The 14056-nt window shown below is 33.2% G+C and overlaps 1 protein-coding gene across 1 annotated transcript in view; it reads left to right on the top strand.

The window, feature by feature from the left end:
* Nucleotides 1–14056, top strand: part of LOC129216645 (exosome complex component MTR3-like) — a 32519-nt gene that overhangs the window by 575 nt on the left and 17888 nt on the right. The window contains exons 2-5 of the mRNA XM_054850864.1: nt 89–175; nt 763–817; nt 6981–7059; nt 8770–8944. Coding sequence (XP_054706839.1) covers nt 92–175; nt 763–817; nt 6981–7059; nt 8770–8944 — 393 coding nt within the window. The 5' untranslated portion in view covers nt 89–91. The remainder of the gene's footprint in view (nt 1–88; nt 176–762; nt 818–6980; nt 7060–8769; nt 8945–14056) is intronic.

Below are 14056 nucleotides of genomic sequence, written 5' to 3'. Positions count from 1 at the left end.
AAACTTTTTTTTTCATAAATATATAGGAAAATTTGAATATGTTGACATGTTATTGATGGGTAAACTACAACTGAATGTCTATTTTCAGAACATGGGAAAAGATAACCGTCGTATTTCAGCTCCAGACAATTGTTTGTCTCCTCTTAATTTTAAGGAATGCAATAAAAAGGAATTGGTAAGTATATATACTTTGCTTGGAACTAACAGTTTTTATCAGCAAAACATTGGTGATAGATGCAATACATTTGGCTAGAGAGATGCGAGGGTTCAACCAACCTAAAAAATGAATTCAAGGTTCTTTTTAAAAAATATATATTGTGTAAAATTATTTTCATAGTTCTTTTTCTGTGTAATTTCAAATTATATTCAACATTTTACTTGAAATTGATTTTGAAAAACAAACAATATGTTGAGCATGGAAACTTTATTGTCTATGTTTCTTATTAATTCTTGGCTTTTACATACAATCATTTTACTACTAATTGTTGCTGTTATCCAGAGTAAAAATTGAAAATCAATATAAAAGGTTCACCTAAATCAATTTAAATATATTATATATATATATATGTATTATATGTATATGAATTTTTGACTTAATTAACTCGTGTGTTGTGTATTTGTAAAAATTTTGGGATTTTACTATTGATATATAAAAGAGATAATAAATATGTAATTCTTTACTTTGTGTTCAAATAACATCAATGCTAAATAGATTAGTTGTTGGGAGGAAAAAAAGTTTAATTTTATACTTATTTTTTAAAGACTGACATTGATTCAAGGCCAGATGGAAGGGCTTGTGATGAATTAAAACCAATATGTAAGTATATGAATTGCTTGGCGTAATTAACCTAGTTGCATTATGTTTTAGTAAAAATTTTGGTGGCTTGCTTATGACATGTAAGAAGAATAAATTAATACATAATTATTTGCTTTGTGTTCGAGTATTTGTGTGCTAAATAGATTAACTCAAGGGTTCTCAAATTGGGTGTCGTGGCACCCTGGGGTTTCAAAAGAAGAACTGAGGTGTGCCGCGAAGTGTCCATGATATAAATATACTATATGTAAGGTGAGTAGCTAAATAATGCCCCGTTGACCAGCAAGGAAATCCTCTATTTTTCGATACAGTATAAAAAATACACTCCTAACTGATGATAAAGTGTTAACAACAAGCCATTTTTTAAACATCATGCATCAGTGTAGCAAAAGTTGTTGCAGAAAACAAGAGTGATGACAAAACCAACTGATCTTATTTTACGGTAAATTTTGATTCTACATGGTTCTCTGAAGTTTAAATTGAATTTAAAAAAAGTCTACTGTTCTTAAAACCTAAACTATGTTGTTGACAAACCCCGTCGCAGATATTTCAGCAGCCTGCAGATAATTTTACCAAAGAACAAAAAGAAAGAAAGAAAAAGATAAATAAATCAAAGAAAAGAAAGAAATTCAACTTGCCAAAGATCGTTTGAAGATCGTTTTTTGACCAGAAAAGCGATGGATGCTTTAGCATTTTAGCTAGAAATATAGTCGCCATATTTGGTCATTCACAAGATTGAAGTAGATAAGAAGCATAAGTACCTAGGTTTTCAAAAACAAAGCAGAATTCGATGTTTTATTTAACTGCAAGCTAATGAAAACAACTTAACGTGTTGAAAATTGTTTTTTTTTTTTAATAATAATTTGCTTGAGAAATGAAAAATTTTATACTTAGTCTCAGTAGGATTTTAAAGTTATTTTTTGCAACAAATTCAGAAATTTTTATCTTAATTTTTGCCGTAGTCGCAATGTTTGGTTATTTCCGAAATGTTGGTACGCAAGACTCTACGTGCCTACGTTTTCCTAAATGGAATAAGATGTTTACTGCAATGTAAACTATTGAAAATTATGCAAAATGTGTCATTTTTTTCTGATAATTCTTAATTATTGTCTTGAAATTAAAAAATATATATATATATTAGAAAATTATCTTTAGAATGTTATCTTATTTTCATTGCTTTAGAGGCTAATGTGCTGAAAACTGACTATTCCATCTAAATTTTAGTTTTTTAAGGATTTTGAATTTATTACTACTTTTATTTAATACAAACATTCAAAAATATTAATAATTATGAACTTTTCGCCTAAACGCCATGTTTGATCATTCGCAAGATAGAAATCGACGAGACTATTACTTGCCTAAATTTTCAGAAACAGAATTGGATGTTTCACTTAATAGAAACTATTGAAGATAACATAAAATGTACAATAAATCATGATGATTTTTTTTTAAATTATTTTCATGAAAAATTTGAATTATTATCTGCACTAATGTATTTGATCCCCATTGCTTTGGAATAGATCCCATTGCTCTGAAATACAGTTTCCTGCCAACTTCTCATTTACTAATTTATTTGTTTTTTCATTTTTGAAAAAAAAAATCAAAAACCTATTTTAACTTAAATTTTCTGTATTTAAATAAATATGTATTGAGTAATTGTTTTTCATGTAGTGTGAAGAGTTCCATTTATTTTTATGAAAGTTGTAAAAACTGCCCTCCACCCATAAGCGGATTTAGAACTAAGTACCTGGGGGGGGCAGCTTTTTTTTTTTTTTTTCAGCATTATCAGTTGTATTGATTACAACTGGCTGGATTTAGACTTAGTGTGCCCCTAAGCTATTTCAGGGTTTGGGTCTCTTTAGTAGTCTGGTCAACTTTTCTATCGGTGGCAAAAAAGGCCATTTTTTAGAGCCCCCCCCCCCCCTGCATTATACATAAGGTCTAAGGTGGAAAATGGAGTCCCTTTTAAGTAGGGGATAGAATATCTCTAATTTTATGGGGTCCGGGGGCTCCCCCGGAGGAATTTTTGTAAAATAGATATAAAATTCTGCATTTTGAAGCCTTAGAAGGGGTAATGGGAACTACTAAAATCTCAGAGACAAATAGCAAAACACTCTTTTGCAAATTACAATAATACACAGTAAAAATTGTTTTCGGGTTGACAAATCAATTACAGCAGTTCTCAGAGAGAAAAAGCAAGAAAGAATAGAAGATTATGCATTGTTATTTGCTTACTTCGGCTGTCGGTTCAATTCAATCAGTTTTTGATCACGCCTCCAACCCACCGACAAATACAACAATGAATTAAATACAAAATGATCAATAGTAAAATGCTTTAAAAGAAATGGTGTATAGATTTCGAAAATAGGCCCATTTGGACAATTCATAATTTATACACTTGATAAGAAATAAAGTTGAAGCACACTTTGCTTAGGAATTTCAAAGACTCATCTAATTCGTTTGAAGGACTCGATAACAGTTAAAATTATTTAAGGCACTTAAATTGGCCTTTCCAGTCTCTGAAATTTAGTACTTGAGGGTACTGTTTTACAGTATTGTTCTAACTTTGTTACTAGAAACAACTATTTTAAGTTCGGGGCCTCGGTGGCCGAGCGGTATTGCTCAGCAACTGATTGCATGCAGAGAGGCGCGGGTTCGATTCCCGCCCACTGCCCTGGGTGTTCATCTGATTTCCCTGTATTGTAATAAATCCGAATTGTGCTATCTGTCTTATGTGTCTGAACAAAAGTCGGACTTCCCCCTAAAATGGGGCTCAGTCAAACGGAAGCCGCTCATATTAGCCTCAAAAGCGGATTAACGCCTTCGTTATTCATTACCTTGGGTGCTCCAAGGGGCATCAGAAACAACAACATTTTTTTAAGTTTAAAAGAAAACTATTGATTTCTCATTACAACAACTTTTTATTTTCAACTACAAGTAGTGCAAAAAACGAAAAAAAAAATGAAGGTAGTGTTTTTTTTCCCCCTTCTGGGCTGAACAAATTAACAATATGCAGAAGAAATAAGATAAACGCAAGGATTACAAAATGATTTCCAAACTTACTGCATTCGGGATTAAATAAACAGCAATATATGAAACATGTGAGTGACAAAAATTTATCTCAAGTAATATGCTACAGAAACGGGAGAACCATGATTTTTATATTTGGATGTGGCAAGTAGCTAAATTTGACACATTTTGGCATTTCTCCCTTACCCCCCATCATTTGTTATAAATTTTTAAATTTATGGTTTGTATCCACACTTTTCCAAATTTTCAAGGTTTTCAAGCACTTTAAAATGGAATTTATTTTTTCAAGTACTTTTCTTCTTTTCTTTAAAGAACAAATCATGAAATTTTCCGGAGTTGGGGGCCTTCAACAAAGCGGGTGCCCTCATCTATAGTTTGTTTAGTTTATAGGTAAATACGGTTGTTTTGCTAAAATCTTTGTTTCAGTTTCCAATTTGTTGAAACAGTCGTTGATTATTTTAAGTATAGCGGCTGATTACTCATATTTTCACTGATATACTTGCTCTAATGGTTTTCAATTCAAAGTAGTAGTTTTCGACACATTTCAACAACCCGGTGACAGCTTTACTCTTTGTAATACAGTGTACGATGCCCCCCCCCCCATCAGAAAAGAACAGTAGCTATTTCTCTTCATTTTCACTTTTGAACTTTTCAAAAAAAGAAAAAAAAATCATGATTTTTTCTTTTCACATTTTTGAAGGTGTGTTGTTACCATGTATAAAGTCCTCCCAAGACTGGGGGGCATTGACCCCCCTCGACCCCCCATAAATCCGCCTATGCCTCCACCCCCTTTTATACTTTAAAACTCGGCGACAGTGGTGGCCACTTAGTTTTTCAGGTCAAGTGACCACTGGCCAGTTGGAAAATTTCTGAGTCTAGACCTTTACAAGGGACTTGTATATTTTATAAAAAATTAAAATAAAATAATAATAATGCTGCAGTTTATTTTCAACTGCCCAAAATAATATCGCAGACTGACTAGAAAGTTTCTGCTACTAGGTTGACAAATTCAAAAAAAAAATGTCATTGCGTGCAGTCATGTTTTCCGGAGATTTGATAACCTAGAAAAATAGATTGTGCATGATAGTACCATGGTTTGCAGTATTAACACTTGTCTTTATAATATGACACCAGAGTATTTAGAAGAGGATATGATACAGTACTGCATATGCTGCACATATGTGCACAAAATGTGTACAGGTATGGAAAAAAAATCCATGGACTAGGTGCCGTGAGAAAATTCTATATCTTCAAATGGTACCTCGAGTCAAAAAAGTTTGAGAACCCCTGGATTAACTAATATCTATACGTGTAGCGCATGTAGTTGTTGAAACAAATCAATGTTGAAATATTAATAATCAGTTCAAGAAAGAAAGATTGAAATAGTTAACCGTGTGTTTGTTATAGTACAGTGACATCTCATTGCAGCAAAATACCAATGCAACAAAATATCTGTTTCAGTTAAATAAATGTTCCATCTGATTTTAATTACCATTACATTGTTTCAACTCTATTACAATCCCCTTACAATAAACAAAATTTACAATTCCTTAAAGTTTGTTGTAAAAGGATCTCTCTAGGGGGGGGGTGTCAACTCCACCCCCCAACCAGGAGGACTAGGTTCATTTTAGTTGCCTTTTATGACATGCAAGAGCTACATTGGAACTATTCTTTTGTTCCCGGCCACCACACAAGTATATTATTTTTTAAGACGGAACAAAGAGCTGCTGACAATTTTATTTATTTATTTTTTGCAACTCCTAAAGAAGTTTTCACAAAGAAAGATTACAAAATTAGTTTAAAAAAAGATGTTAATTTAATTTATATTTTTTTCTGTTTACTTATTCTGATTTGAAATTTTAATATCAAGAGGAATGTTTTATATAATTCACTTGTACAATTAGTTGATTACACTTAGATGCCAGAAAAAAATTCTTGAATTTAAAGTGTTCTGGGAGTAAAAAGAAGCACCGAAAGGTGAAAGTATGATTGAAAGTTCGTTGTAGAATTATTTAAACGAAGACCCCTTGTTTTAAGACGCTCCGATTCTCCTCTTGTTGTAACTTGTAATATTTTAGGATGAGGGGCTATGCAAGTGATGAAGGGATATGTCACATTTATCAAAAACATGTAAAGTGCTCTATAATTGTATTGCGTGCTTTTTTATCTGCATCAAAGTACTTTAATAAGCTTGAATAGAGTTCAATGCTGGATGGATTTTAGATACAGTAGACCCTCGTTTACACGAGGGTTACGTTCCACGGAAATGCTACGTAAATTGAGACCTAATACTAGTGTTAATATAGGAGTTTGGTTCTGTAGGTAATATTTCATTCTAGTAATGACTAATTGTATAATAAGTTTAATGTGTACTTATATCAATTTTTATGCGCAACATGCATAAAGAAAACATAAATTACTTTCGTGTTTTGTTTATAAAGAGTAGCTGGCTATGATAGTCTTTTGGCAGTCATTAAGAATTTGTCTCTGTAATTCTTTGCAGAGCATTAAGGCATCCATGAACACTTGTTTAATTTCCATGCTAGAATCTTCCTTAACCAACAAATCAGAAAGATCATTTCTATTGTCTAGGAACGGCTCAAAGTTTTCAATGTGAACGTTTTTGGCTGTGCGTCACCGATTTTGGTATCCTCGTTGGTTTTGGCATCCTTTGTCACTTTTAAAAGCTCTTCTTCCAGTGAGTTCTGAACTGTGTGAGTTTAATAACTACTTCTGAAAAGAGTTCTGGAACCAATCGCATAAAATGTTTTCAATGGCCCAAGCACGCCAAAATGCAGTTGATTGCGCGTAAGCTGAAATCTTTAGGAGTTTGGATTTTGAAAGAGGGGAAAATCTGTTTGCATTGCAGCATCCGCATGAATCCGAAACTCATCCGGGTAAAATAAAATAAAGTTGTCAAATCTTAAACCGCAAAAAATAAACCTGCGTAAAACGAGGGTCTAAGTATAAGCCTCTTGTTTGAAAAGGCTTAAGTTTGGAAGGTATGGGAAAAAAGCAAATTGGAAGCAAAAAAGAAATGATTCCCTCATTTGTAATGTAACCTATTTTTGTAGTAGTGTCTTTTTGTGATATCAATTCATATAAAAATGTAAACATTTTTTTCTTTTCAATGTAGCATTAAAAGTTGGCATTGCTCCTGGAGTTACTGGCTCTGCATATTTAGAGTGTGGAAAAACCAAAGTCATTTGCTCTGTGTAAGCTACTTTTTTTTCTTTTGTAATTGTTGTTGTTTTACCTTTTATTCTTTAGTTATTTTATTTGAATTTATTAAAATTGTTTTAAAAAAGACCATATGCTTGCACACTTATCCTGCATGATTATAATTTAGCACTCATTTTTCCATTTTATATAACTCAAAAAAAAAAAAACATATTGCCTTTCTCCTGTGCACTCTTCAGTTGCATTACAGTTTTACTTGGCCATAGTACAATTTTTTTTATACTGACTTCTGTTTAAACATCAAACAATTTCAGTTCTTTCACTCACCCATTAACAGTAATGAGAATCGTCTGTAACGTCACTTCATTATAGCATCATAAATATTTGGGTCCTTGTACGATGTTATAACTCAGTTATTCACTATTTATCATTATTTTAAATCTTTAAAGAAAAAAATTAATTGATAATATTTGAAAGAGCCGTATTAAACTTATGAAAAAACAATTTTTAACAGCTGAAACATTTGCCTATGTTTTATTTTGAATTGCTACTTATCTCCAAACTTGGTTCAGCAAAAATAACAAGGCCATTTGAACTTATTTGTACAAAATTTTACTGCAACCCATGAGCTATTACCTTTGATTTAATTGTTTTGTCCAGGTCTCACGTAATGATAAATTATTAATAATTGCATTTTTTTTATTAATGTGTTATACTTAGGCTTGCCAGCTTTCTTAAATGTTCAAACGGGACACCGGAATCCCCCCCCCCTCCATCCCGGCCGCGAGTATTCAAAAGGGAACCAGTGGTGATAGTGGGCTTAAGTAAAATATTCTGAAGACAGCATAAAATCTTTAGAAGCTATGAGAAGGCTCGACCTCCCTCCCCCCCCCCCTCTGTAAAAAGTTTTGAAGTATGCAAGCAAAAATTATTGAAAATAAACTTTTATTTTTGTTTATTTTTTTATTTTTTTTAAATTTATCAGTTTCAGAATGTGTTGTCAGCCCAAACTTTTTTGAAATTTCCGATCACTAACACCCTTGAAGGGAACACATCCCTGACTGGTTTTTAGCGTGTTTTAGAGGTAGTTCATTCTCAATGCTATGAATAAATGATAATTATGAGCCTAAACCAGGGGTAATAATAAATGACAAACAGATAAATTTAAACATTTTATTTCTTACATGGAAATATTTATTAGTTACTTTAGTATGAAGAAATACTTTGAGGAATAAAAACTTGAACAATATTTAGATGTATTTTTCATTCGCCAGGACTCTTTTCAGGAAGTCTTTTTTGCTTTTCATGAACCCTCACAAGCTGATTCGATATTAATTTTACAAGGCTACGTTTCAAATGACAAAGTAATTATCCAAAATAATCCTTCACAAATAATTATTTTTAGACTTTTTTGGTCATCTATTCAAATTTATCTTTTTCCAGTACCCAAAGTAAACCGGCCGGGACTCTGCTATTTTGCCTAAAAAACGGGACTATCCAGGACAAACCGGGACGTCTGGCAAGCCTAGTTATACTGAATTTGGGACTATTTTTTCAATTATCTGTCTTCATTATTGAGAAAAAATTCAACTGAATTAAGCTCAACAAATAAAACAAATAAAAACTTTTTGATTTTATAATACTGTCCTGCAGTGTAGTTGAAAGAAATTTTTGTGATACTGAAGGTAATAGTTTATATGTACTTGGAGTATGTTTTTAAGTTATTATTTTATTTAATAATATAGAAATGGTCCTCGTGATGTACTTCATAAAAGTGATTCAGCTGCAAAAGGTCAACTTTTGTGTGAATTCAAGTTTGCTACTTTCTCCTGCAAAGAACGGCAACCATATTTACCTAGTGAAGAAGAAAGCAACATATCAAAATCAATTCAAGATGCATTAGAACCTGTGATTTTGCTGGTAAGTTTCCTAATAGGATGACCTATTTTCAAAATGAGATATTTTTTAAGGGGTCTTTGCAATCAATGAATTAGGATATAGACAATGATGTTTTAAAATGTAAAGAGTGAAAGAAGCATTTATGTTGTAAGGTATGGTAAACAGACCACATAGAAATGACCCTTGTTATCATGACACCCACATGTTGCGTCACTTTTCCAAAGTCCCAAAACTATGGTTTATAATCTTAACGTTAAGTGGCAATGGATTTCATGTCAGCGTATTATTGTGAAGCTTTATTTATTACTAGAAAATCACCCGTTGAGGTATGACTGGTGAAATTTGCTTCAACATTTGAATGAAGCCATTGCCTGTTTGGTGATATTTTCATAGTTGAAATTGTAACCCTAACTCCAGTGGATTAACTCTAAGCTTTTATTGTTGACCATTTTTTCATTTCTTCATCCCTGAAATGAGTCTTACCAGTAAAAATGTTAAGGTACCGGATCGAGTTCAGCCTTGTCACAATAAGGCCTCTCCATGCATGTTAAACAGTATCAAAACATATTACAGTACAGTTTCGAAAATCCGAGGTAATTGGGGCTCGTACCACCTCAGATTACTGAAAACTCAGATTATCTGAAAAATTCCTTGAACTACATAAGGACATGCACTGTTTACATCTTAGGCTATGGAAAGGAAATATTGTCTCCTCGAAAAATTTATCACTCAAATTCCATCATAAATTTATGTTTTAATAAACCCTATGAGTTGGTTTTTTTTCCTATGTTTAAACATACCTGTGTGTAAACTTGCTGGCAACCAAAAAATACTCTTTGATCATCCTCGAATAAATTTTGATGAGTTTGAAAGTAACAGGTTACTCGATCTTTGGCTATTATATTATGCTAGCGGCCCGTCCCGACCTAATTCGGTAAAAAAAAAACTATCATGGCTACAGCAATGACAAAATTGAAAGCGAGTGCCATGAATCTTACTCGCTTGCGTAGTTACGATATCTAGCGGCTTATTTGCTCTTATTAGGAGCTTAGCCATTCTGGACTGGCCGTAATCGAACTGATGCCGATACGCTTATTAAATACGTGCAGTTAACCTTTATACAAGTAGCTAAAAATATTTTTCACAACAGTGAGAAGTATGCATTCTTCCAACTTGTAGAAATTTAGGAAGCTGTCAAAATATTTGATATTTTTTATTTGTTTTCTTGACTTTCCAGTACTGGGGAAATTATATTAATAATACTTACCTATTTTTATATGAGGAGACTCTCCATATCTTGACGCCGCACTAATTAAATACAGTCTCAAAACTTTAGTTCTTTCCTGCATGCGTAAGTAAGAAATGTAAACAAACCGCACAGTGCTTGATTGACGGTTCAGTTAAAATCACAGTGAAAAAAAATCTTGTCCGTCAATGTAACTGTTTCAATGAAATTAAGTGTTGCCAAGAATATTTATTTGAGTTTTCTTAGTGAATTTCATTGAACTCGCAACCAAGAATATGTAAATTGTGTGGAACGTCATCGAAGCTGTATTTAAGCGGTGGACATCCGTCCATCGATCCCTCTCTCCCCTGCAACCATAACCAGGATGTCTCCTCCGGCATAAGTTGTTGTAGTGGGCTACCAGCCCTTGGATCTACCGTCCAATTGATGGAATAGCGTTCCACTTGATCTACATGCCAAATGAATAGGGCCGGCCGGCCTTATGGATGTTTCAAGACTTCGTTTGGAATCAACTGGCGGAAAATGATTTGATATCGCTGGACAGTTTTTCCATTATCAAGATGAACTTTTTTAGGAGCACCTGTGGTATAACTATTCTATTTATTGTTCATGTTCGCTGCAATATTTTTATTATTGCTGGATAGGATTCTACAAGAATAATATATTTTTAAGAAGCCTTTTTTTTGATAACATGTTGTATTTTAGTACTAATAAATGTTAATGATTTACTTAAATATGCTTTTTAATTTGACTCAACCAAGACACATTTGTGAGGTCCACCAAGAACTTTAATTAGTTTTTCCTCCTGACATTTGGTAGCAGAGCGTGGTTACCTCTGTGTCTTGGTATTTTGAGTTTAAATTTTAAAAATGGAAAAAGATTACAGAAGCATTAAAAAGTTAAATAACCAAAACTGGTCAACATGGTCAAGGGATATGAAAATGATTCTTATAGAGAGGGACCTGTGGGAAATAACAAAAGATAAAACATTAAATCGGGAAGTGCCCGAAAACAAAAAGAAAGCCAATCAGGCTTTGGCATTGATTTATTTAAATATAAATGATGAACTTAAACAATTAATATTTGAAATTGAAGATCCCCAGGTCGTTTGGGACACTCTCAAACAAAATTTTGAACCCTCATCCCTGGCCAGAGTTGCTAGTTTATGGGAAGAAGTTTTTTCATGTAGAATCCTAGAAAACGAAAGTATTGGGATGTTTGCATCAAGGCTAAGGATAATTTTAAAACAGTTACAAGAAAGTAATTATGTAATGGATGAAAAGTTACAAAGTTTTCAACTTATTAGAAATTTATCTGAGGATTTTCGGGGAATTGTACAAAATATATACCGTTGGGAAGAAAAAAAAAATTCACATTTTCAAATGTCTTAACAGAATTGTTAGCTGAAGAAGGACGTATTAAGTACCTTAATAATGGGGAGAATGGCAAGGGCAAATCAGTGGTGATGAGTGCCACCTCAAGATATGGAGAATCCTCAGGGGGAAGTTTAAACAGAAAACATGTTTTCTATGCAAGAAGCCCGGACATTTGGCAAGTCAATGTTGGCATAGAAGTAAAAATAAAAGTAGAAATTTTTCAAGGAAAGAAAATGATAAAGCTAATTCAGGACATGAAAATGGTAGAAATGAGAAATTTGGTTTTTTCTGTACTATTAAAACAAACCATGAGGTTTTAGAAGCCAGTAAAAGCGATCCAAATGAGGGATTTGCAGTAGATACTGGGGCAACTGCTCATTTTTGTGGGAACAAAAAGTTGTTCTTTGAACTAAATGAAGTAAAAGATGTTCAAATGGAAGTAGCAGTAGGCGGAGTACAGAGCCAAATAGAGGGAATTGGTAAAATCATTTTTAATGTTAAAGTAAATGGAAAAATTAATGAGATAACTTTGAATGATGTATTTTATGCTCCTGGTTTAAGACGGAATCTAATGTCTGGTCCTTGCATAGATAAACATGGGTTCAATTTTTCTTGTTCAAATGATAAATTATCAGTGTTTAAAGGGGGGAGAAAAACTTTTGATGCATTTTTAAAGGATAATTTGTATTATGTAAAACCTTTTTCATATGTTTTTAAAGAACCCAAGCCTACAGTATCAAATTGTAAAATTTTTGAAAATTCTAATCAGGTCAATGGGGAAAGATTGAGTCCCTTGAATCTGGAAGTTTGGCATAAGCAGTTTTGTCATGAAAATAATGAAGATATAATGAAAACAGAAAAACATGTGTATGGACTAGCTATAAAGAATAAGAATGCTCCAAGTTGTGAGCCTTGTAAATTAGCCAAAAACCGCAGGGTTTCTTTCAAACTGGTTCGGGGGATTCAATCTCTTACCCCATTGGGACTAATTCATATGGATTTAATGGGGCCTGTAAACACTCCATCTTTGGGGGGCTCGAAATATATTTTGTGTTTAATTGATGATTTTTCTCGTAAAACTGTTGTATATTTCCTGAAATCGAAGGATGAAGTGTTTGAATATTTTGTAAGGTTCCAGAAAAGGGCTGAAAGGTTTACTGGGAGAAAAATTAAAGAAATCCGTTCAGATAACGGTAAAGAATTTAAAAATGCCCGTTTTGAAAATTACCTTAGGAACCAGGGTATTAATATACAGAGAACAACCACTTTTAGTCCTGAAATGAATGGAATAGCAGAGAGATACAACTTAACCTTAATGAACGGGGTAAGGACCCTCCTCAGGGAATCAAATTTACCAGACTGTTTTTGGGCCGAAGCAGCCTTATGTTTCAATTACGTTCGAAATAGGACTGTTGTAACAGGAAGAGAGAAGACTCCTTTTGAGTTGTATTGTGGCAGAAAGCCATCGGTTAAACATTTAAGAATTTTCGGATGTATAGCCTACGTAGGTCGGCCAAAACAGAAATTGAAAAAATTAGACATGAGGGCATATCAAGGTGTAATGATCGGTTATGCCATAAACACTAAGGGCTATAGGATTTGGAACCCCGAAACCCAGGAAGTAGAGGAAACAATCAATGTTAGATTTGATGAATCCCAAATTTGGGGGAAAAATAAACAAGAAGTTAGCCGGGAAGGGGGGGACAGTTTTACTTATATAAGACCTTTAAGTGAAATGGATATCGAGGAGGAAGAAATTAAAACCACCCCTACAAAATCTTCGACATCTTGTTGTGAAATTCCATGGGTGAGAAAAGCAGTTCAAAGAAAAAATGATACTCGCTTGGACATTTACTATTTGATTGAAGGCGAGTATGTCAAATTAAGGTCTAAAAATGATGTAAAAAACTACTGCAAGTCCCATAATATATAATTTGATCAAGATGTTTTCGATTTTTCCACCAAAAATAATGAATCGGTTCCAGTTGTTAACCTAAATTCAGATAGGGGGGATGAAGAAACAATAAATCTTTTAGAAGCAAACATTTCAGAAATTATCATTCCAAATAATTACAAGCAAAGTTTGAGGACTCCTGAGAGGGAGAACTGGCAACAAGCAATGGCTGATGAAATGAACGTAATCCGCCAAAGAAAGGTCTGGTCATTGGTACCACCCCAGAAAAATAAAAAGGTGTTAGGAAAGAGATGGGTGTATGACCTTAAAACAAATGATAAAAATGAAGTGGTGAGATATAAAGCTAGACTTGTTGCTCAGGGAAACCACCAGGAATACCCAGAATCCTATTCTCAAGTTTTTAGCCCAGTTATTAGTTTTTCTCTTGTCAGAGCATTTTTTGCAATCTTTGTATGCTTGTTGGGTTGGTCGCATTTTCAAGTTGATGTAAAAAATGCATATTTATACGCTGATTTAAACGAACAAATTTTTATGCGCCAACCTGAAGGATTTATTGATCCATACCATCCAAATTATGTCTGTAAACTAGAAAAATC

The sequence above is a fragment of the Uloborus diversus genome, chromosome 1 (genome assembly GCF_026930045.1).
Source record: "Uloborus diversus isolate 005 chromosome 1, Udiv.v.3.1, whole genome shotgun sequence".
NCBI lineage: Eukaryota > Metazoa > Arthropoda > Arachnida > Araneae > Uloboridae > Uloborus > Uloborus diversus.
This window is presented reverse-complemented; position numbering and strand designations above follow the sequence as displayed.